The 20,870-nt window shown below is 56.3% G+C and overlaps 1 protein-coding gene and 1 long non-coding RNA gene across 2 annotated transcripts; one reads left to right on the top strand and one right to left on the bottom strand.

The window, feature by feature from the left end:
- Positions 1 to 2,721: 2,721 nt before the first annotated feature.
- LOC103669468 lies at positions 2,722 to 6,230 on the bottom strand. Its single transcript, XR_570283.2, has 2 exons — positions 5,717 to 6,230; positions 2,722 to 2,837 (listed from the first exon to the last, which is right to left on the bottom strand). It is a non-coding gene; the product is annotated as an uncharacterized LOC103669468 (long non-coding RNA).
- Positions 6,231 to 6,636: 406 nt separating this feature from the next.
- On the top strand, positions 6,637 to 20,631 carry KLF15 (Kruppel like factor 15). The gene is made up of 3 exons (XM_040628353.1): positions 6,637 to 6,806; positions 11,176 to 12,276; positions 19,441 to 20,631. Exons 2-3 carry the CDS (start codon positions 11,201 to 11,203, stop codon positions 19,607 to 19,609), a joined length of 1,245 nt encoding a protein of 414 aa, XP_040484287.1. The 5' UTR covers positions 6,637 to 6,806; positions 11,176 to 11,200; the 3' UTR covers positions 19,610 to 20,631.
- Positions 20,632 to 20,870: the final 239 nt, after the last annotated feature.

The following is a 20,870-nucleotide window of genomic DNA, read 5'->3' as shown; positions in this document are numbered from 1 at the left end:
CTGCTGATAACTGGGAGATCTGGGAAGGGATGGATGAATGTCTGAGGACTGGCAATCTTCGCCCCAGAGAGACTAGTGTGAAATAAATGAACACACACATAAGTGGATAAACCTTGAAAAATGCTTTGAAAGAGAGGTACACAGTGAAGGCTTCCCTGGGGAAGTAACATCTGAGCTAATAGGAAAGAGGGGTAAGAGTGTTCACAACAAAGGCAGCACTGGGTGCAAAGGCCCTGTGGTCAGAGGAAGTACAGCACACTCAGGAAACTGAAGAAGGCCTGGTCTACAGAAGAACACACAGAAATCTTCTGTGCATAGGGTGGTTGAAGTCCCTGAGAATGGCCCTCATGAGGGAACTACATGGGGGCTGGGAGTCAGGGAGACCTCCTCTGTTCCAGGCACTTTTCTAAGGTCTCTGTGTGTATTAATTCATTTATGCCTTGAGCAACCTGTGAGATAGCTCCCTGTACCAGTTCTCACCTTCAGAGAGCAGATGCCAAGAAGGAGTCAGACAAGCAAGAGACTTGTGGGGAAGTGCCTGCGGAGGATGAGGGGAAGGAGGGAGGAGCGGGATCCAGCCAGGAAAGCCTTAGATCTAGGTCCGGGCTGGTACCCGGGAGAGGAGAGGGGGCAGGAGGGAGGACTGGAGAGGGAGAGCCTCAGACCACAGGGCAGCTTGGAGACAACTTGGCCACACTCGGCAGAGAGCACCAGAGCTCAGACTGCCTGTGGGGAGGCTGGGGGGTCAGGTGGGAGTGACTGGCTCCAGCGCCTGACATCCTTGCTTCTGCGTGAAGCTGCGCCAGATCTAGACGTGGGGGTGCTGGAGGCCATCAGTCAGCGAGGATCCTCAAAGCAGCCCTTTAAGAGGGATCGGGTAGGATGCCTTCATGGCTGAGCCACTGCTGCTGTTGTCCCCGTATTATAGGTATGGTGGCCAAGAAGGAGAAACAACTCTCATAAAGTTACACAGCTCAGGGGTGGCAGAGGCAGGGTTTGATCCCAGACAGGTCAGTCCAGAGTCCTTGCTCTGACCGAGGTGGGGCTGTCCAAGAGAAAGTACTGCCCTCGGGTGGGAAGAGTGGGGGCAACTAGACACCTGGCAAGAGCTGTGTCTCTCAGAGCCTTGAATGCCAGGGTAAGTTGGGGCTTGCCTTTTACTGTGGCCAGGGGGAGCCAACGTGGGCTCTCAGACAGGAGACTGCTCTAGCTGGCCACCTGCATCGCAGCACGGGAGAGCGAAGGGGGTGGAGTGGGGACAGTGGCAGCAGGTAACTAGGTGGGAGGTGCTGGACATAGCCCTGGGTGAGGCAAGTGTGGGATGGGGGCAGTCCAGGGGTTAGGGTGTTACTATACCCCCCAGATTCATACATTGAAATCCTAACCTCCAGTGCCTCACAATATGTACTGTTTTTGGAGACAGGGTCTTTAAGAGGTAATGCGAGTGAAATGAGGTCACTGAGGCGCACGCTAATGCAACCTGGCAGGTGCTCTTAAGAAGAAGAGATGAGGCCCCAGACACGCCCAGAGGGACGAGCACATGAGGACCCCGGGAGAAGAAAACCATCCTTAGAAGGAACCAACCCTGCAGACACCTTGATCTCCGACTTCCAGCCTCTAGAATCATGAGGAAACGACGTCTGTTGTTTAAGCCCGATCTGTGTTGTTACAGCAGCCTGGGCTTACTAGTACACCGGGGCAGAGGGCCAGGCTTGATGGGTTTTCCTTGGGGTGCTTTTGCTTTGTGATGTCTGTGAGGTGCTCAGGGGGAGATGTCGAGGGCAGATTTGGAGCTGAGGGGAGGTGGGAGAGGCCAGGGCTGCAGATGCTCTGTGGTTCAGGGATGTGGCTTCTGTGACAACACACAGGCCCTTGCCCGTGGGGCAGAGTGGCAGAGTTGGTGAGGCCCGCAAGCATGCTCAGGACAGGCCCTGCCATCCGGCTGTGGGTGTCCCGGGCCCTGTCGTGGGCTCAGCCGTATGCCCGAGGTCCCTCAGCCAGGCCTCAGGAGCCCACCAGGGGCTGGACGGCCAGAGGGGGGCAGTGTGTGTGTGCCCCACGGTAATCGTGTCATTGGACGCTGCCTATGATTCCCTGGGTGACACGCTCCCCCTCTGAGCAGCATTTCCTCATCTGTAATGCTGACCTCTGGGGTTTGTGAAGGCAAAATAAGGTGAGCATCTGTGAGGTGCAACGTGAGTGCTGCCATCTTATTAACCTAAAAGCTGGAGATATCCAGCAAGGAGGGTTGGCCCCAAACGGGCCTGAGGAGGAGTAATTTGGGGCGAGGATGGGGATAGTAGGGGGCAGAGGTGTCTTGGGCAAAGGTTAGGAGAGGAGGGGCTTCGGGAAGCTCTGCCGGGCTGCCTGAGAGGAGCTGCGCCCATCGGAAGGACACAGCCACCTGTCAGTGACCCACAGGGGACGAATCCAACTGCATGTCCCCCACATCCTCATCTGTTTCAGTGCCTCCCACCCGCCCGCCAAACCCTCTTGGAAACCAAAGGGCCCCTGCAGGTGGCCTGTGCAGATGAGCCTCTGGGGGCCCAGAGCAGGGGCAGAAGGGCAGAGAGAGACCGGGACGGGCAGACACAGAATGTGCAGCACACAGAGAGAAGGCATCATTTTCTTCCATTATAAACACAACGGAGACAAGCATATTATTTACAATCAGGTCATACGAAAACCAAAACAGAAATGCTGAGTGAGACTCAGGCCAAGTGGAATTTTACTTTTTATTTCATGCCTTTCACTAAAGCAATGTGCAGGTGTTATTTTGTAAAAGGATTACTCAAGTGAATGGCCTGGATGTCAGTCCAAGAGGCTTGGGCTCGAATCTGTAAGGGAACAGAGAATCCACACTTGGTTCCATCGACAACGTGGCCACTGTTTCATAGGCTTTCTTGCATTTTCTGGCCGAGCACACCCTGGAATGCCTCCTGTCCAAGGTGGCCTGCACACACGCTTCTCAGCAATGCCGCTCCCTCCTCCCCAGGTGGAGCACCTTGCCACCCTGGGAGAGCATTGCCATCGCCCTGCTGCGGGGGGCGGGGGGGGGGGTTGGGGTGCTGTGTGCCAGGGCTTCCATTTCGCAGCATTGCCCAGGGCTGATAACTGTCTCTTCCCAGCCTCTCTACTTTTCCAATGCCTTTTCCCATCTAGTACTGTATTTCCTCCTCCAACAACCCCGTGAAGCAATTAGGACAGGGGTCTTGGCACCCATTTTGTAGGTGAGCAAACTGAGGTTCTGACAGGCAAACTAACTTGCCCAAAGCTTACCCTAGATGTAAGCCCCACTTCTGTTCCTGGGCCTTTGCAACTGGTCAGAGCTGGACAGGCGCCAGGGACTCAGGCCCTTCTCCACATGAGAGGATGCAGAAGTAGAAAGGAATTAATTTAGGGGAAACTATGTTAGAGGTTTTCATAGTGTGAAGGGAAACGTTTCTTTTTCTTTATCAGTTCTGCTTGGAAGAGTACTCCCTGGCTTCCTTTTCTTCTGGGCAGAGAATTCCAGTAACAGATTCTCCCCACTACATTGGGGGTTTTTCTCCTTCAGTATGGCCTGGGGTGAATGCCATACCTAGCTGCTCAGGTGGACTTGGGCTGCCAGTGTCCCCACTCACTCATTCATCTGTTTATTTACTCAATACAAGTTTACTGAGCCCCTGCTACATTCTGAATATTGCGCCATGAGGGACAGACATGTGAGACCTCGTGTAGCCTGGAAATAAGGTTTTCACGGGACTATGTCCTCCACAAAGAGAAGTCTGAGCTGATGTCTGAAGGATGATGCAGTTAACAAGGCCAACTCGGGTGCTGGAGGGAGGAGGAGAACAAACCAGAGAGGAGGCACTCTGTACAAAGGCACTCCTTGGAAACTAGCTTGGGGGGTGTTCTGGGTCTCTTTGCGGGGGGGGGGGGGTGGACTGATCTTCTAATTTCTCCAGTGGCCAACTTCTTAACTCATTTGGGGTAGGTTCCTCAGCCCTGTTTAATTCTTCTCAGGCTGACCCTGTTTGCTTTAAGTCTTTCAGAAATTCATTAATTCAACAATTGAGCATTTACTGTGTGCTTGGTGCTAGAGATATGAACGGAACACATGGACAGAAATCACTGCTTTGGTGGAGCATGCATTCTATTGGAGGAGACCAAAACCAAACAAAATAAAATGTAAATTGTTTAATACATTAGCAGGGAATAAATGACAATACAAAAAGTTAAACAAGATAGGGGAATAGGAAATATTAGGGAGAGTGTTAGATTGGGTGGTTAAGGCAGGGCTCCCTGAGGAGATAACATCTGAATAAAACCCTGAAGGAGGTGAGGGAGCCATGTAATTTGTGGGGAAGAGTTTGTATAGGCAGTGGGAACAGCACATTCAAGGGCCCTGGGGTAGGACTGTGCCTTGTATGTTTGCGGAACTGCAAGGAAGCCAGGGTGGCTGCAGTGATATAAGCAAGGGGAAAGGAGTAGAGAGTATGGTCAGGGATGTAATGGGGCCTGGGGTACAGCTCCTGTAGGGCATTGCAGGCTGTGATAGCTGAGAGCCACTGGAATGTTCTGAGTCAAGGAGAGACATGATCTGACTCAGGTTGTAACGAGTATCTTGGCTGTCCTTCAGGTTCGTTTCCCTCAGTTTCATTGAGACGTAATTGACATGCAGCACTGTATGAACTCAGCATGTACAACGTAATGGTCTGACTCACATACATTGTGAAATAATTACCACAGTAAGTTTAGTTAGCAGCCATCATCTCATATACATATAATAAAAGGGAAAAGCGAAAAAAGAAAACAAACTTCCTTCTGGTGAGAACTCTTGGGATAACTTTCCTGTGTATCACACAGCAGTGTTGAACGTCATGTTGTCCCTGAAGACCCCAGGGCTTACTTATCTTATACCTGGAAGTTTGTCCCTTTTGACCACCTTTCCCAATTCCCTTTCCCCCCACCCTCTGTCTCTGGTGACCACAAGTCTGATCCTTTTTCTATGAATGGTTTGTTTTTAGTTTTTAAGATTCCACACGGAAGTGAAGTCGCACAGGATTTATCGTTCTCTGCTCTTCAGTTTCTTTCTTTCTTTTTTTTTTTTTAAAGATCTTATTTATTTATTTGACAGAGAGAGAGAGAGAGAGACAGCCAGGAGAGAGGGAACACAAGCAGGGGGAGTGGGAGAGGAAGAAGCAGGCTCCCAGCGGAGGAGCCTGGTATGGGGCTCGATCCCAGAACGCTGGGATCACGCCCTGAGCGGAAGACAGACACTTAACGATGGCGCCACCCAGGCGCCCTTCTGCTCTTCAGTTTCTGACCACCTATGTGTCCGAGCTGCTAGAACTTATGTCATCTTCAACACCAGTGTCCTCCACACCTGCCCACCAAGCCCCGGTTTGGCTGCCGGGATGGCAGCAGGCGCTGCATCCCTGGCCCCCACTGGGTGCACAGGGAGAACCACATGATCCAGGGCCAGCGCTGGCATGGACGCAGGAGCCCAGACCCACAACATTCCAGAGAGCCCAGACAGCTCCTGGCCATGCGTTCCTGCTCTGGCAGTGTGCTGGGAGGGGAGCGGAGAAAATGCTCTCCACATCCCAGGCCAGGAAGGGAAGGGATGTTCACTCCTTAGAAGGACCTCTGCCCACGTGTCCCTGGGTTGCCTGGAAGATGCCCTCGCTGGGGCAGACAGACAGGCTCTGCCTCACCCCCTGCTCTCTCTTACCCGCTGAGTGACCTGGGGGAGGACCGCGGCCCCTCGGAGTCCGTTTCTTCATCTGTAAATGCTTGGCTGAGGATCCCACAGGAGTGTGGGGTAAAGGGCGCAGCAGGGTGCCTGGCACGCTCGGCTCACTAGTACTCCTTGGTCAAGTCACTCTGAACCTCCCTCTTCCCACCTCTGAGTGGGATGCCAACGCGTCCCGGGACTGCTGCGGACTCCAGCAGCCTGAGCACGGCCTTGGTAGCCTGCGGAGCACTGCTCTGTCTTCAGGACGTTGGCCCAGACACGGGTGTCAGTGATTTGAGGCAGGGGTCAATCGCCCTCAGACCTTCTGGGAGGCCGCGGAGGCAGTGCCGCGAGCGCGCACTTTCCCCGGGGGGTAACCGTGATTGCTCAGCAGAAAGACTGTACCGTATTTCTCCAACAATACGTTCCCTAAGGCAAGTCCCCGACTTTCCCGGCTCTCAGCCGGAGATACAGCGGCCGGTACCGGGCTCGAGGTGGGAGTGGGGGTGGAGGGCAGACCTGGCCCGGGCGGCCCCAAGACCCCCGCCTGGAAACCCCACTTCGGGACAATCTCAGGGCTTTGGGCGGGGCCCGAGGCCCGTCTCGCGTTCTCACGTGGGGACCAAGCTTCAGAAGCGGCTCCCGCGGACGCCGAGAGCCCACGGCCGTGCTGGGGGAGGGGCAGTGGCTGGGGACGGCGGGCCGCGCGGGGCCGGTGGTTCCCGGACCGGGAGCGCGCGGGCGGCGGCGGAGCCCTGCGCGGCCGGGGCGGGGCTGGGGGCGGGGCGGGGCGCGTGACGCGCGGCGCGGGCCAATGGGGCGCGCGCCCGGGGCCGAGCCTCCTGCGAGCCTTCGCGGCGCCCGCGGCGTCACGTGAGCCGCGGGGAGTGAGCGCCGAGCTAGCGGCGGCCGGCGAGTGCTCCGCCGCAGCGACCCGCGGGCCAGCGGGCGAGCGAACCAAAGCAGGACTCGCGGCTGGGCCCGCGGCCGCCTCCGGACCGGGAGCCAGGCTGCCGCCCCCAGCCCAGCCCCCGGGGCCTCAGGACCGCCGGGGCCTGGCCGCTAGCCGGGCGTGCGCCAAGTTCAGGTGGGAGAGGCTTGGGGAGGCCGGACCGCCGCGTGGACGCGGCTCCGGGCGCCCAGGGGGCTGGTTGGGACCCGAGTGGGGCAGCGGAGCGCTAACTGGTCTCTGGTCTTGTGGCCCGGTTCCCCCGCGGCTGGCCCAAGCTCCGCGCGAGTGTCCGAGGAAATGTCGGAGGAGCGGGGTGAGCCCCCGCGCGGGGCCGGGGATCGGACAAGCCCGTGGGAGAGTGACCCCCAGTTGCCCATAGGCACTTTCCCCGCGCAGGTCCGGGCCGCCGCCTCGGCGTCTGGCCCCTCCAGTCCTGCGCGCCTTGCGGTCCGGCCCTCCCATATGGCGGGCACCCGGCCGGGCCTGGCGAGAGGAGCGGACAGGCAGACTCGCCGTCCGGTCAGAGGCTGGGGATGGGGGACGGAGTGCCCTGTGGTGGTGGGGTTACTGTCGGTCACCGCAGCCGTGGCCTCTGGGGGAGGGGGCGCGGGCCGAGGGCATGGTGCCCAGCGGACAGCGCTGCGGGGCTCTACCGAGGGGTCTGAGCGGGTCCCCCATGTCTTCCTTTCCCACGCACCTTCCCACACCCGCGCGGGCACCCACGCCAGCTCCACGCGCGGGTATGTCGGGGACATCCTCCGGCACAGCCACACTGCTGCCGCGCACCACGCCCCGCACACGCATGATCACACGACATGAACTCACACCCCTTCTCGCACACCCGCACTGTTCACACGTCTCGTACTCCTACTACCCACGCAGAGCCCCTGGTTCTTTCCACTGAACATGAGCAGAACGGTAGCCAGGGGGTGGTGGCGGGGGACAGCGGAGAGGCCACCCCCACCCACCATGGCCGTCTGTCGGGTTCCCTCTTTCCTCCCCACCGTGGTATTCCCAAAGGACCACCCCCCTTCCCAGGACGCAGAGGGGATGTTTTCTCGCCCAGTCCCTGGGGAGCTGACAAAAATCCCCAAATGCTTTAGTCCCTGAGATCACCTTTCCCCCAAGGACTCGGTGGCTACTGGGAGCCCCCACCGTCCTACAGGTGGGAGGACGCCTGGCCTGTGCGACTTTGGGGCCTGCGGACGGCGCAGGGAGCAGAGACTCTTATTTTGGGCTGTGCTTCTGGCCCTGCCATGTGCTGCTGTGTTTTAGTGCCCGAGCCGGCTGCCTCCAGCCCTGGCAGGCCCTTTTTCTATGCCAGTGCTGGGGGTAGCCCCAGAGCCCCTTCTTTGCTCTGAGTGCCTGAGTGTCCAGCCCAGGCTGCTCAGCCCTGCATTAAAACTCTTCTGCCTGACCCTGGCCATTCTATTCCTGGTGGAATCCACATGCCCCTACTGCCTGCCTGACTTCCCCAAGAACCTCTCACTCACTCAACCAGCAAATTCTGCCAGGTCCTCTTTTAGACTCTGGGATAGCGGTGGACTGGATAGTCAGAACAGCTTGTATTTTGGTGGGGAGGTAGACAGAAAATAAAGTACACAAATACATAGCAAAGACAGTTTCCCCCTGGTAGCAACTGCTGGAAGAATACAATGTGGGATGATTTGACAGAGGGTGGTCAGGAGAGGCCCCCACCCCCCCTGCAGTGACTTCAGAGCTGAGATCTAAATAAGGCACTCCCACTGGGAGCATTGGGGAAGAGGGACCCACAGAGAGGGCACAGCCAGTGTGGAGTGGAGCAGGTGGAGGTGAGGTCTGAGAGAGATGGGCAAGGCCCAGATGCTGGGCTGCTGGGAGAAGAGGGGGTCACAGTTCCTGGAGAAGTTAATAGAGGTTTTCTCCTACCCTACCCTACACGACTTATTTCCCCTGCTCTTTCTTTCTTTCTTTCTTTTTTTTTTTAAGATTTTATTTATTTATTCAACAGAGATAGAGACAGCCAGCGAGAGAGGGAACACAAGCAGGGAGAGTGGGAGAGGAAGAAACAGGCTCATAGCGGAGGAGCCTGATGTGGGGCTTGATCCCATAATGCCGGGATCACTCCCATAACGCCGGGATCACGCCCTGAGCCGAAGGCAGACGCTTAACCACTGTGCCACCCAGGCACTCCCCCCCGCCCCCGCTCTTTCTTTTTATACCATTTCATCTGTGACTATCTCAGTTATCAACTGTAATACCATCATCACACTTAAAAATATTAACAGTAATTCCTTACTATCATGTAATATTCAGCTGGTGATCACATTTCGGGGGAGAGTTTTAAGTGGGCAAGAACATGGCCGGATCTGCCTCTTACCACCAGTTAAGGCCCGTTCCTAGGTTCCAGGAAGGCTGGAGCCTCCCCTGATTCCTTAGGATCACAGCGGAGGGACAGAAAGACCATGTGTTCACCTATTTGGAAGTTAATCCTAATGGCTGGTACTGACCAACACCTGCATGTGCCAGCCCTGTAGTAAGTGTTCAACTTGTGTCAGCTCATTGAACTCTTTCAGCACCCTGGGAACTAGGCCCCACCAGCAGCAGCCCCACCCAGCAGACCGAGACACAGACACAGAGAGGTTATGGCACCTGCCTGAGGCTGCCCGGCTCAGTTGCAGAGGGAGGAGCAGAAACTCCTGCTCAGAGGGTGGGTGCAAGGGGTGGTGGCGTGCCCTAGGGCCCCGTGTGGGCTCGTTGCCCTTCACATTATCTGGCGCTTTCATTCCTTCTCACCACCTGATTTGGTGATTAGTGTGTATTTTGAAACTCCCAGTTTTAAATCGTCAGATGAGTATTTAAAATCAAAGGGCCAAGTGTCCTGGTAAAACTGCCCTAGGTGCAGATTGCCAAGGGCATCTACCTTGCCTTAGTTTCCTGGAGCTCCATGAGGCTTCCTGGATTAATGGGGAACTGAGGTCATTGGGACCTGGAACAGATGCGGAAACTGAGATTTGGGGAGTGCACAGCTGATGATGATCCTAGATGGCCCTGAGAGGTCTCTGTCCCTGGCCAGGCTTGTTGACTTGTTGACTCTTGGGTCATGCTGTGTGCCAGGTCCAGGAGTAGTCCTCAAGACAGAGCATAGGGGTGGGTGCAGAGTGGTGACAGGCAGCAGAGAATCTCTGGTTTCAGATGTAGAATGTTCCCTTTTCCCGAGCCTCACTGGTCACTGGGCGGGGACAAAAGTCCACAGAGGTGGCCCTATTACAGCCGTACACTGTTGACTCTCCTTGGACACCGGACCGAGCATGGCCTTCAGAGGACGCAGATGTCCCTCTCTTCTCTGTTGATATTCTCTGAGACCCTCCTGGGCACCAGCGGGCACGCCGGAAGCTGGGAACACAGTGGAGACCCAGCAGCCTAGCCTGCCCTCATGGAGTTCATGGTCTAGTAGGGAGACAGAAGTTAGCTGGGCCTTCCTGAGGTGGTGAGTGCTCCATGGGCTAAGGGTCAAGGGTATCTTATCTTCTATCCCACTAAGCGGCTGTGAAATCAAAATGAGGTAGTGGCCGTGCAGGTGCTCTGGGACCTGGGTCCACTTCTGTGCTCGTGAGTTATCACCATGGGGTAGGGTCCTGTCCACCCAGTGGTGAAGTGTCTGGGTACAATTGAGAGCATTTTGTTCTGTCCCTGACTTTCCCATTTCACAGAGGAGGCAGGTGAGGCTGGAGGAGTCTGAGAATGGGAGGGTGGTTGAGCTGCCCCCCTTCAGATGGAGAAACAGCCTGCGAGGACAGGCGCATGTGGGTCTTTAATTTTTTTTTTTTTTTTTGCCACAAATTAGACTTCCCTGATTAAAATAGACTGCCATGTTAAGGTTCAATATCAGATAAAGTAATTTTTAAATCATGGCCCATTTAATATTTGGGATATACTTATGTTACAAGTTGCTGGTTTTTTAAAACCTGAAAATCAAATTTAATTGGGTGGCCTGTAGTTTTATTTGCTCAATCTGGCAACCCTACCCAGGCCCCAACAACACAGGGGTCAGAGGGCAAATGGCCATTCTCCTACCCCCTTCCAGTGACTCAACAAGAATGGAGCTGATGTCAGGTGTCCTCAGAAATGTAGCCACTCCAATTAGCAGGACGAGGTTCCCCAACCTTGGCCGTTTCAGGGAACAGACAGCCTCCGTGCGTACTTTCTCGCTCACATGCACTCACATTCAATCATTCACACTTACACGGGTGTTCTTTCCTGAATTGTTCTGGAAAACCTGTTTGAAACCAAAAGTACCCTGGATTGTGCAATGGGCTTGGATAGCACTCTTTTGCAAACAGGTGGTGTAATTTTGGAAAACACTCTTGCAGACAGAGTTCTCCCACGGGATGGGATACAGACAGGATCCAGGCATTTGGCAATGGGAGACTGTGGGCTGGCAGTGGGGTGGGGGCACAGGCCTGCGAGGTGGCAGGTGAGCATGCCATCCTCCTGACCAAGCCTCCTTTGTTCCTCTCTGCAGCCGCCAACGGCACGGCCAGGCCAGCATGGTGGACCACTTGCTTCCAGTGGACGAGAACTTCTCGTCGCCGAAATGCCCAGTTGGTTATCTGGGCGACAGGCTGGCCAGTGGGCGGGCATACCACATGCTGCCCTCGCCCCTCTCGGAGGATGACAGCGACGCCTCCAGCCTCTGCTCCTGTGCCAGCCCGGACTCACAAGCTGTCTGCTCCTGCTACACTGGTGGCTCAGGTGCCGAGGGCCAGGACAGTATCTTGGACTTCCTGCTGTCCCAGGCCACACTGGGCGGTGGCGGTGGCAGTGGCATTGGGGCCAGCAGTGGCCCCATGGCTTGGGGGGCCTGGCGGAGGGCACCAGCACCTGTGAAGGGGGAGCATTTCTGCTTCCCCAAATTTCCTGTGGGAGACCCCGATGATGTCCCAAGGCCCTTCCAACCCACCCTGGAGGAGATTGAAGAGTTTCTGGAGGAAAACATGGAGCTGGGGGTCAAGGAGGCCCCAGAGAGCAACAGCAAGGACTCAGAGGTCTGTGGCCAGCTCTCAGCCGGGCCACACAGGGGCCACCTCCATCCTGGCTCCAGTGGGAGAGAGCGCTGCACCCCCACTCTGGGCAGTGCCGGTGCGAGCAGCAGCCAGAACCCAGGTGGGGGGCCCACATCTGATGGCCCCATCCCCGTGCTGCTGCAGATCCAGCCTGTGCAGGTGAAGCAGGAATCAGGCACAGAGCCTGCCTCCCCTGGGCAGGCGCCGGAAAGTGTCAAGGTGGCCCAGCTTCTGGTCAATATCCAGGGTCAGACCTTTGCGCTTGTGCCCCAGGTGGTGCCCTCCTCCAATGTGAACCTGTCCTCCAAGTTCGTGCGTATCGCCCCTGTGCCCATTGCTGCCAAGCCCATTGGGTCGGGACCCCTGGGGCCTGGCCCCACCGGCCTACTCATGGGCCAGAAGTTCCCCAAGAATCCGGCAGCAGAACTCATCAAAATGCACAAATGTACTTTCCCCGGCTGCAGCAAGATGTACACCAAAAGCAGCCACCTCAAGGCCCACTTGCGCCGGCACACAGGCGAGAAGCCCTTTGCCTGCACCTGGCCGGGCTGCGGCTGGAGGTCAGTATGACAGGTGACAGGCCGGGCACTGAGCACGGCTGGCTCATCTCTGCTTCCTTGGGTGTGTCCTCAAGGCCTGGTTTACCATTAGATAAGGTTGATTAGGAAGGCGAGAAGGGGGCAGGCAGGAGCAGGGCCAGAGTGGGCATGGCTGCCCAGAGGTTTCCTTGTCCCTGGTGATCACTAGAGCCTGAAAGCAACTGGTCTCCAGTTTCATAACGACCAGTAGGGCTTGCTGAGGCTCATGCTGAGGGTGAGGAGCTGGGCCTTGGCAGAACGGCTCTTTTCTTAGCTACAAGGGCAGCTAAAAATGATGGAGTAAGGGCTGTGTGTCAGAGGGGGCTGTGGCCATGTGTGCACTGCTCCCTCTGTGCCTCACAGCACCCCTAAGGGTAAGTTCTACCCTTTATGCCATCTTTCAGCTGGGCACACAGGCTCAGACCAGCTAGGTAACTTGCCCGAGGCCATACCACTTTGTAAATGGGATTCCAGCCCAGAGGGCCTATCAGAGAAGTCACATCCCAGAAACGCTGCTGTTCCAACCAGAAGGGGCAGCTTCACTTGTAGATGTTCTTGGAGTCATGGGCTGGGCCTGGTCCTTGCTCCCGTGGGGGTACTTGAAGGTGTATTTGGAAACTTCAAAGGACAACCAAGAGGGGAGGACCAGGCGGGGGATGCTGAAGTGAAGGTGAAAGAGTTCTTCCGGACTCCACTCTGTGCGGTACAGCAGGGAACCAGCTCTCAAAGGACAGGGGTCTTGCTCAGGGCTACGCAGCCAGCGGGTGGCAGAGCTGGATGGGCCTCCAGGTGGGCTTGTGCACCTTTTCCTGAAAAGCAGGCAGCCAGGAGCTCCTGTGCTCAGGGTACCACAGCTGGGCTCTCCCACAGTCTGCCGTGTGGGCCCTAGGGTGACAGGTGCACCACCCGTGGGGCCACTTGCAGGGCCCGACGCGGTGGTGGATATGCGGTGTTGATGGTCAGAGCTTGGGGGTTGGGGGAGAAGCTGAGGCACTGGGGCCCCAGAGGCAGGCGCTCAACTGTAGAAGGGAGGGGCGTTGTGACACCTGGGGTAGGGGGTGGCTGGCGGCAATGGCGGGGCGCCTCGGCCTAGGTCAGCCTTCAACTTGCTGTGTGCCCTGGGGGAGGTCCCCCCTGGCCAAGCCTCAGTTTCCTCATCAGTGAAGTGGAGGGTCTGCTCCCTACCAGGGTCGGGGTGCAGGGGCACCCTGCCCCTTCTCATTGGTGGTCCTGTTACTTATACAAGAGCAGAGTCTGAGAAGGGTGCCATTTTGGAAGTGCCCCAGACTCACAGGGACTCCTCCTGGATGCACTTTCTTCTTGGTGGGGGGCAGGGCTGTGGAGGGGTTGGGCATCTGGCTGGACAGAGCACTGGTCTGACTCATGATGGACTCACCTTCCTGGGCACTGTCCCCTGGCCACTGCTGACTCTTGGCGAGTGGCCCCTCTAGTCAGGATGAGGCTGGGTAGGGCCACGGTGAGGAAGTGTGTGGTCCTTGGTGAAGGCTGACCACTTGTTCCAATCCCCCAGGAGGAGGGGATCTGCCTTCCTCTGGGCTGTCCCAGAGAGCAGATGGAACCCTCAGCCCAGAGTGCATCTTAGGGAGGCATATCTCAAATCTAGCACAGTAGCCTCTGGAAGTGATGAGTTCCCCATTGTAGGAGGTGTGCAAGCAAGTGGGAGTGGGATTCATGGAGGGGATTCACCTTTGCTAGTGTGTGCCTGGCATAGCGAGGTCTCTGTGGAGCTGACCATGGAGCCATCCCTGCCTCCAGCCACTCCTAGGCCTTCACACATCCCCAGCTTCTCCCAAGGTTCCCCTGGAATAGGGTCTGGCCTTTGTGGGCGGTTACAGGTGATGGAGGCACAGGGAGCTGAAGGGACCAGCCCTTTGGGAGAGCTTTTTCTCTGAGAATGCAGAGTTGGCCTTCAGGAATCCTGAGCACCTGGAGATGTACACAAGATGTGCCTGTCCCTTGTATGTGGAGGGAGCCCTTGCAGTAGTTGGGCAGGAGGACAGACCGGCTTTGGGGCAGCTTGGTCTGGATGGGACAGCAGTAGTAGTGATGATAACAGGCGCCATATTTTCTGACCATGCTGGGCACTGCTCTGAGGTTCTCAGAGCGGGAATACCTTCCACAAATCCCCACCCTTGCTTGTGTACTTACTGCCATGAGGAACTCATTGCCTTTTGAGGCTATTCTGGCCTTTTCCTGTGCCTTGGTACACTTAGATTCCTCTCCAGACTTCTCTTTCTGGCACGATCTGCTTGCCAACCTCCCTTCCACAATGCAGGCTCCCACTCAGGCCCCCACTCTCTCTGTGCCCTCTCTGCGCCCTCTCTGCGCCCTCTCTGCACCCTCTGTCTCCAACACTTTCCTCCTGATGGCAATGGTAATTGGTCTTGCGAAGGTCCCTGCTTCGTTCTGCACATGTCACATAGATAAGCTTGTTGAGTCCTTACAACAGCTCCGTGACATGGAGGCACCAATCTGCGTTTCCCAGAGAGCCCACAGGGCTGGAGCTAGTGAGCATGGCTCTGGGTGTGCCCTCAGGCAGGTGCCTCAGCCCCCCTTACCCACCAGCAGTCTGGTGGACATACCTTTCCCACCTGGAAACCTGACGCCTGCAGCTACGTGGCTGGCCTTTTCCTCAACCTCTCTCCCTGTGTGCCTGGTACCGTAATGGCTGGGTGTCCTCTCTCCCCCACGAAGCCAGCAGCTCTTTCAGGTGTCAGCTTCTGGGCTAGGGGAGAAGAGCCAACAACAACAATGGCAATGACAGTGGCTCCTAATGCATGCTCTGAACGTTCCCAAGTAACTCATGTAATGCTCCAAGCGACTCCACACCGTAGGCATCAGTAGTTGTTCCCATTTATAGAGGAGGAATTTGAGGCACAGAATAGTTAAGTAAGTTCTTCTTGGTCACACAGCTAGTGAGTACCAGAGTCAGGAGTTCAACCCAGGCTATTTGCCTCCCTGACCTCCTCTACCCAGACTCAGGAGCTCTCTCTAGCCCCCTGGGCAAACCTCCCGTGGGAGGTGGCCTGCTCAAATGGTGGGAAGGAGGATCTCCACCTGCCGCTGGTCTTCAGGCAGCACCCCTGCGTACTTGCCTGCCTTCTCATGTGGGGAGATTACCACCCCCAAGGCTGCCTTTCTTCCTGGTGGCCCTGGTGAGCAGTTTGCTCTCTATCCTGCTGGGCTGGTTCTGGCCCTGGCACTGTATCCTGTGTCCCTTTGTGAAATGAATGGTGTTCCCCCCACCCCCGCCAGGTCATCATTTGCCAGGTAACCAGCCCCCACTTCCTTCTGCTTTTGGTCCTGAACCCAGTATTCCTTATCCCCTCCTCTCTTGGGACGTGGTTCTGGCATCCTTGATGGGGCCCAAACCAGACTTTTCCTATCCCGATCTAACTGTCTGCGAAGTGGCTGTTTGCCTGCCTTCCTAGAAGTTTCCTTGCTACACTCTCGGACACAGGCCTCCTTTGTTCACCGCAGCAGAACGTCCTGTTCCGGAATGGCCAACCTGTTCCATCCAGAAAGAATACCCTCCTTCCGCAGCTAATATGAATTTTAATAACTTTTAGCAGCCCTATGTGACAGGTACTGTGGTCATCCCCAGTGGACATGGGAGGCCCAGAAAAGGGTAGTTGCAGGCCTGAGGCCCCAGAGCCAGGATGTGGCAGGGACAGGATTCAGACCCAGGGGTCCGCTGCTGGCCTGCTCTCTTGGCTCCTGTATCACTGCTGCTCCTGTTCAACGAGGTATACTCTAACTTCTTCCCCTCACTCTTGGCAGAGCCCCCAAGTGTTGTTGGACAGGTTGTGCACTGTACCACTCCAGGGAGCACCGTTCCCATTGCAGCCCTTGAGACCTGACTATCTACAGTAATGGTTTTCTGGCTGATGGAAGGGGCGCTTTGCACAAAGGTGCAGTATGTGCCAGTTGTGGGGCTGTCGTTATGGGCTGCTTCCCTCTCCTGCACCTCAGCAGCATGAATCATGGTACTGACCCATGTGCCCCTGGACATCAACAGGGACCAGGTGCTGCGCTGAGCTCCTTACAGGTAATCAGAGCTCACAGTCATTGAATAATTGCCATGTGCTGAGCACTGTTCTAAACACTCAATGCCTTTTACAATCCTCACAGTCCTGTGAGGCAGATCTGTCATTTCCCTGTCTCCAGGTGGGGAAACTGAGCCTCAGAGAGCTTGGTGACTTGCTCAGGTCACCTGATCAGTAGGCGGCCTGTAAGGCGTGCATCTTAGCCACGTGGCCTCCCTCCCACTGTGTGGCCTTCAGGCTCCTCCAGTAGCTGCTGTCTGGGAGAATGTGTGTGAGGGTGTGAGGTAGGAATCTTCTGAGGCTCACTTCCCAGGGATGGACCCCTCAAGTCACAGGACCCTGAGGCAGCAGGGAAGAAGCTTGCAGGTAGGGACAGCTTATTCACAGGCCTGGCTCTCAGGCCTCCCTCAGTGTCCCCATGGTGAGAGGGCCACTGTGGCATTTGTGTCAACTCCTTTGGCCTCTGAGACGAGTCCCAGAAGGTGGGCTGGAATCCCAAGGTCTTCATTGGATGAGTGAGGAAACAGGCCCAAGATGGTTCTCGAGCTTGCTGAAGACCATGCAGGGCTCCCGGTGGGGTGGGGACCTGAAAGGAGCCAACCATCCCGCTGGCTGTGTGACCCTGGCAACCCCCTTGTCCTTGTTGAGCCCTTGCTGTGGTATTGTCGGTTCTCTGGGCCTGATCTTGGCTCTCCGGCCAGAAAGGGACAAGATAACACCAGTGCCTGGTGCCCAGAAAGGCTCAGCAAAGACTATTACTGGTGGCGCTGTTTCTGTGGCTTCCTGCTTGCCCCAGCCCTGGGCAGGCCCACCTGTTCTGAAGCTGTGTGTTCAGCTCCTGCAGGGGGCAGGTGGCCCTGGCCTGGGAGCGGGGTCCAGGCTCTGACCTGCAGGGTGCATTGATGCCACATCCTCACTGGCTCAGGGCTCCAGTGACAGACACTGCCCAGCCAGGCAATGTGGAGGAGGCCAGGCACTCTGCAGTCACCAGAGTGGGCAGGGCACGGTAAGGAGCTATGCCGGAACCTTTGCTCTGGCCTTGCCTGCTCTATCATGCTGGGGATGCTGGATCAGGCCCTCATCACTCTGAGCCTCCATTTCCAGATCTGGCAAATGGGCCAGTCAGGCTTCCATTATTCCAAACATATGCTGAGAGCATTGCTCTGTGCCAGCCTCGATTGGTGCTCTGGGAAATAAAGTGTAGTGCTAGCCTCCAAGTGCAGAAACCTGGCTGTTCTCTCAGAACAAGGCCCTGGGCCCCAGAGGTAGCTGAGCCAGGCTAAGTGCCTGTCCTCTGTGCTCCTGGGCAGACTCCCTATCCGGTGCTCAGGCCTTCCTACTCCCCGGCTGACCCTTCCCCAGGGTATGTTCCTTCTAGTCCTTGGCAGGCTGTGGGATTAAGGAAGGCCTCCACCCAGAGGGTCAGGCAAGAGGTAGGCTACCCGTTGGCTGGTTTGGGGACAGCTGTTCCAGCTACCCTACCTCTTGCTGGGTGGCCGCAGGTTCAGGGAGGGGCTACTGAACCTGGTACGTGTGTGTGTGTGTGCGTGCATGCATGCACACGTGTTCATGTATGTGCACGCCCCCACATGTGATGTGACCATGTACTTGCGCACACATGTAGCGTGGACACGTGTGTGCCTGCAGTGCATCCATGTTTGGGATGTGCATGTGTGTGGCATGTATATAGCGGTGTGTACATGTGCGTTGTGTGGTGTGCACACGTGTGTGTGTGTGTGTGTGTGTGTGTGTGTTCAGGCAATGGGACTTGAGAAGAATTCCCTGTGATAGCCCTCCATCGTCCCGTGGGTGCTTGCTGTGTCCATGCTTTCGTGTAAATGCACTTACTGGGCACCTGCCATGTGCTAGGCACTGGGCTGCTTGCGGAATGGACCACAGGGGACGAGACACACACGTCTTTCCGCATGGAGCTGATGGTCTAATGGCACAGACTGACATTCATCAAAAAGTTGAAAACGAATTTAAAATTAACAGTAGTGGTGGGGCCAGGAGAGAGTCACATTTTGTGCCATGGGAGCCTAGAATGGGATGCAGTCCTAGAGGAAGTGACATTTGAGCTGAGCTCTAAGGAATGCGTGGGAGGGAGCAAGAAGAGGGGAGAGAAGAGCATTTCAGATGGAGGGACCAATATATGCAAATGGCCCGTGGCAAGAGGGACCAAGGATGGCTCAGTGTATGTAGAACATGGAGGAAGACAGTATGTATGTTTGGGGAGTGGGATCTCATTGTCAGGACGAGGGTCATGGGGTGGGGGGAGTTTCAAATGCCTGAAGTCAGTGCCCGTGGTCTGGGCCCTGTGGTCCAGCTGGGATCCTTAGCTCTCACATTAGCAGCTGCTACTTCTCAGTGGCCTCTGGGCTATGGGAGCACTTGCTCCCAGGCAGGCTGTGGCCAAAAGAGGGTGGTGGCAGGTGAACCATTTAAACTCTCAGAAGTACCTTGCAGTGGTGTAGTTTTGTCTGGTGACAGCTTAGGGGACCCAGCCTTCAGGAAAGCAATGACCAGGAGTGGGGTGGGAGCTCAAGTCTGCAGACCCTACCTTGGCTGTAATGAAGAGAAGAGCCAGGGGCTCCCCGCAGTGCTGGGGAAAGAGACACCTCTCCCAGGTTTCCCCTCTGGATGGGCTTCCTCATGCAGACCTTCATAGAACCCCAAATTCTACCTAGGGGGCAGCATAAGGTGTAGCTAGCTGCAGTGCGGGCCAGGGTGATCCCACTGCTTGGGGGGGGGATGGGAAGGGGGGGAGGGAGCTGTGGAGAGTAAATCCTGGGCTCTGGTGGGTCAGCCCCTCAGGGTATTTACCAGCTGCTTGCAGGCCCAGATGCCCAAGAACGGATCGCTGTGTCACCACTGAGCCTTTTACTGACAGTTCTTGCCACCCTGGGGAGGGGGGGCTGGGGACAGTGACTTTTTACTAGTGGATTCAGAAGTGACTCAGGAGCCGGAGAAGTGGTGGGGCCGCGCCTGCCTGGCCCGGTAGAGCCCTGCACCTGCCTTCTGGGTGGGCACCTGGCGGGGCGGGCCCTAATGACTGTGGCCCGTGGTGCGTGTCCCGCAGGTTCTCCCGCTCCGATGAGCTGTCGCGGCACCGGCGCTCGCACTCGGGCGTGAAGCCCTACCAGTGTCCTGTGTGTGAGAAGAAGTTCGCGCGGAGCGACCACCTCTCCAAGCACATCAAGGTGCACCGCTTTCCCCGGAGCAGCCGCTCGGTGCGCGCGGTGAACTGAGGACCCGCCTGCTCCCGCCCCCTCCCCCGCCCCGTTATTTTGTAGCAATAATTTATTTGCCTCTTCAGAGGGACGTGACAATGTTGCCAACCCACTTTCTGAAGCCCGGGAGTTGCAGGAAGACGGGGGCTTGCCTGGGAGGCGGGAACCCGGAGCCCCCAGCCTGCAGCCTTTCCTAGGAAGACCTAGAGCCACGCCCGCGTCCCTGGGGGCTGGGCCCCCAGCACCCGGGCTGCAGGCCGGCCTTCCTGCCTTCTTGCCTTCGTGCCTTCCCGCGGGCCGGCCTGTGCTGCAGCGGCGCTGAGAGCCTGGACCTTCTCCCACTGGGCTCCCTGCCTGGGCCAAGGCTGGCACTTTTTTGTTCAGAAGAAGAAATGTGCAGTTTTGAAATGTCAGTTCCCAGAGGGAGCCATGCTGGGAAGAAGGAAGTAGGCCAGAAGTCCAGGGCTGCACTGTGGTGTGAGGGTGGCTTTGTGCAAGATCTCCCGCTCAGCCTGACTACCAGAGGGTATGAGCAGGGCAGTCAGGGGTGCAGAACCTGGCCCCTGGGCAGATGTGAAATTAGGCTGAGAAGCCCCCTCTTTGGGGGCCCGACAGTGCATGTGCTTGAGTTAAAGTGCAGGGCAGGCAGACAGATGCAGGCTAGCCTCAGAGCATCTGTACCCAGCATGGCTCATCCCCTCATCCTGTTTCCAGACATATCCAGACACCAGCCTCCAGGGTCACCTTGGGGAAGAGAGGGGAGCAGGCTGCATTGCGTGTAGGAGAACTAGATAGAGCCTCCGAATCCTGATCTAGAAATGCATTCCTTATTTTGTCTAGAAATTAATATCAAATGAACTAGCTTGTTTTGACAGGTTTATTTCACATCCTATGAATGTATGTAAATAAGCTGTACATAGGTACATCTACATAAAGTATCTTTTAATAACATATCAACATTTGTGTAAATTTGAAATTAAAAAATCTATAAAGCTGGTGTACATATGTTACAATTATGTATATTTTCTTTGGTCCTTCATAAAAATATATTTACTTTGCCAATAAAAAGAAAAAAGAACTCAATAACTTTATGGCATTCATGTGCTGTTTTCCTCTGCTTTGCCAGGAAATAGGGGTGATTCTGAGGGCTGAGTCTCTGTGCCTGTGTTTGCAGCATTTAGGGGACCTTGATTTGTACCCAGAGGGACATGAAGACCCCTTTGGGGTTCAGCCCCAGGCACACCAGTGCAGGCTTCTCAAAGCGACCCCATCTCCGTGC

Source organism: Ursus maritimus, unplaced genomic scaffold (assembly GCF_017311325.1).
Source record: "Ursus maritimus isolate PB19 unplaced genomic scaffold, ASM1731132v1 scaffold_14, whole genome shotgun sequence".
Taxonomy (NCBI): Eukaryota; Metazoa; Chordata; class Mammalia; order Carnivora; family Ursidae; genus Ursus; species Ursus maritimus.
This window is presented reverse-complemented; position numbering and strand designations above follow the sequence as displayed.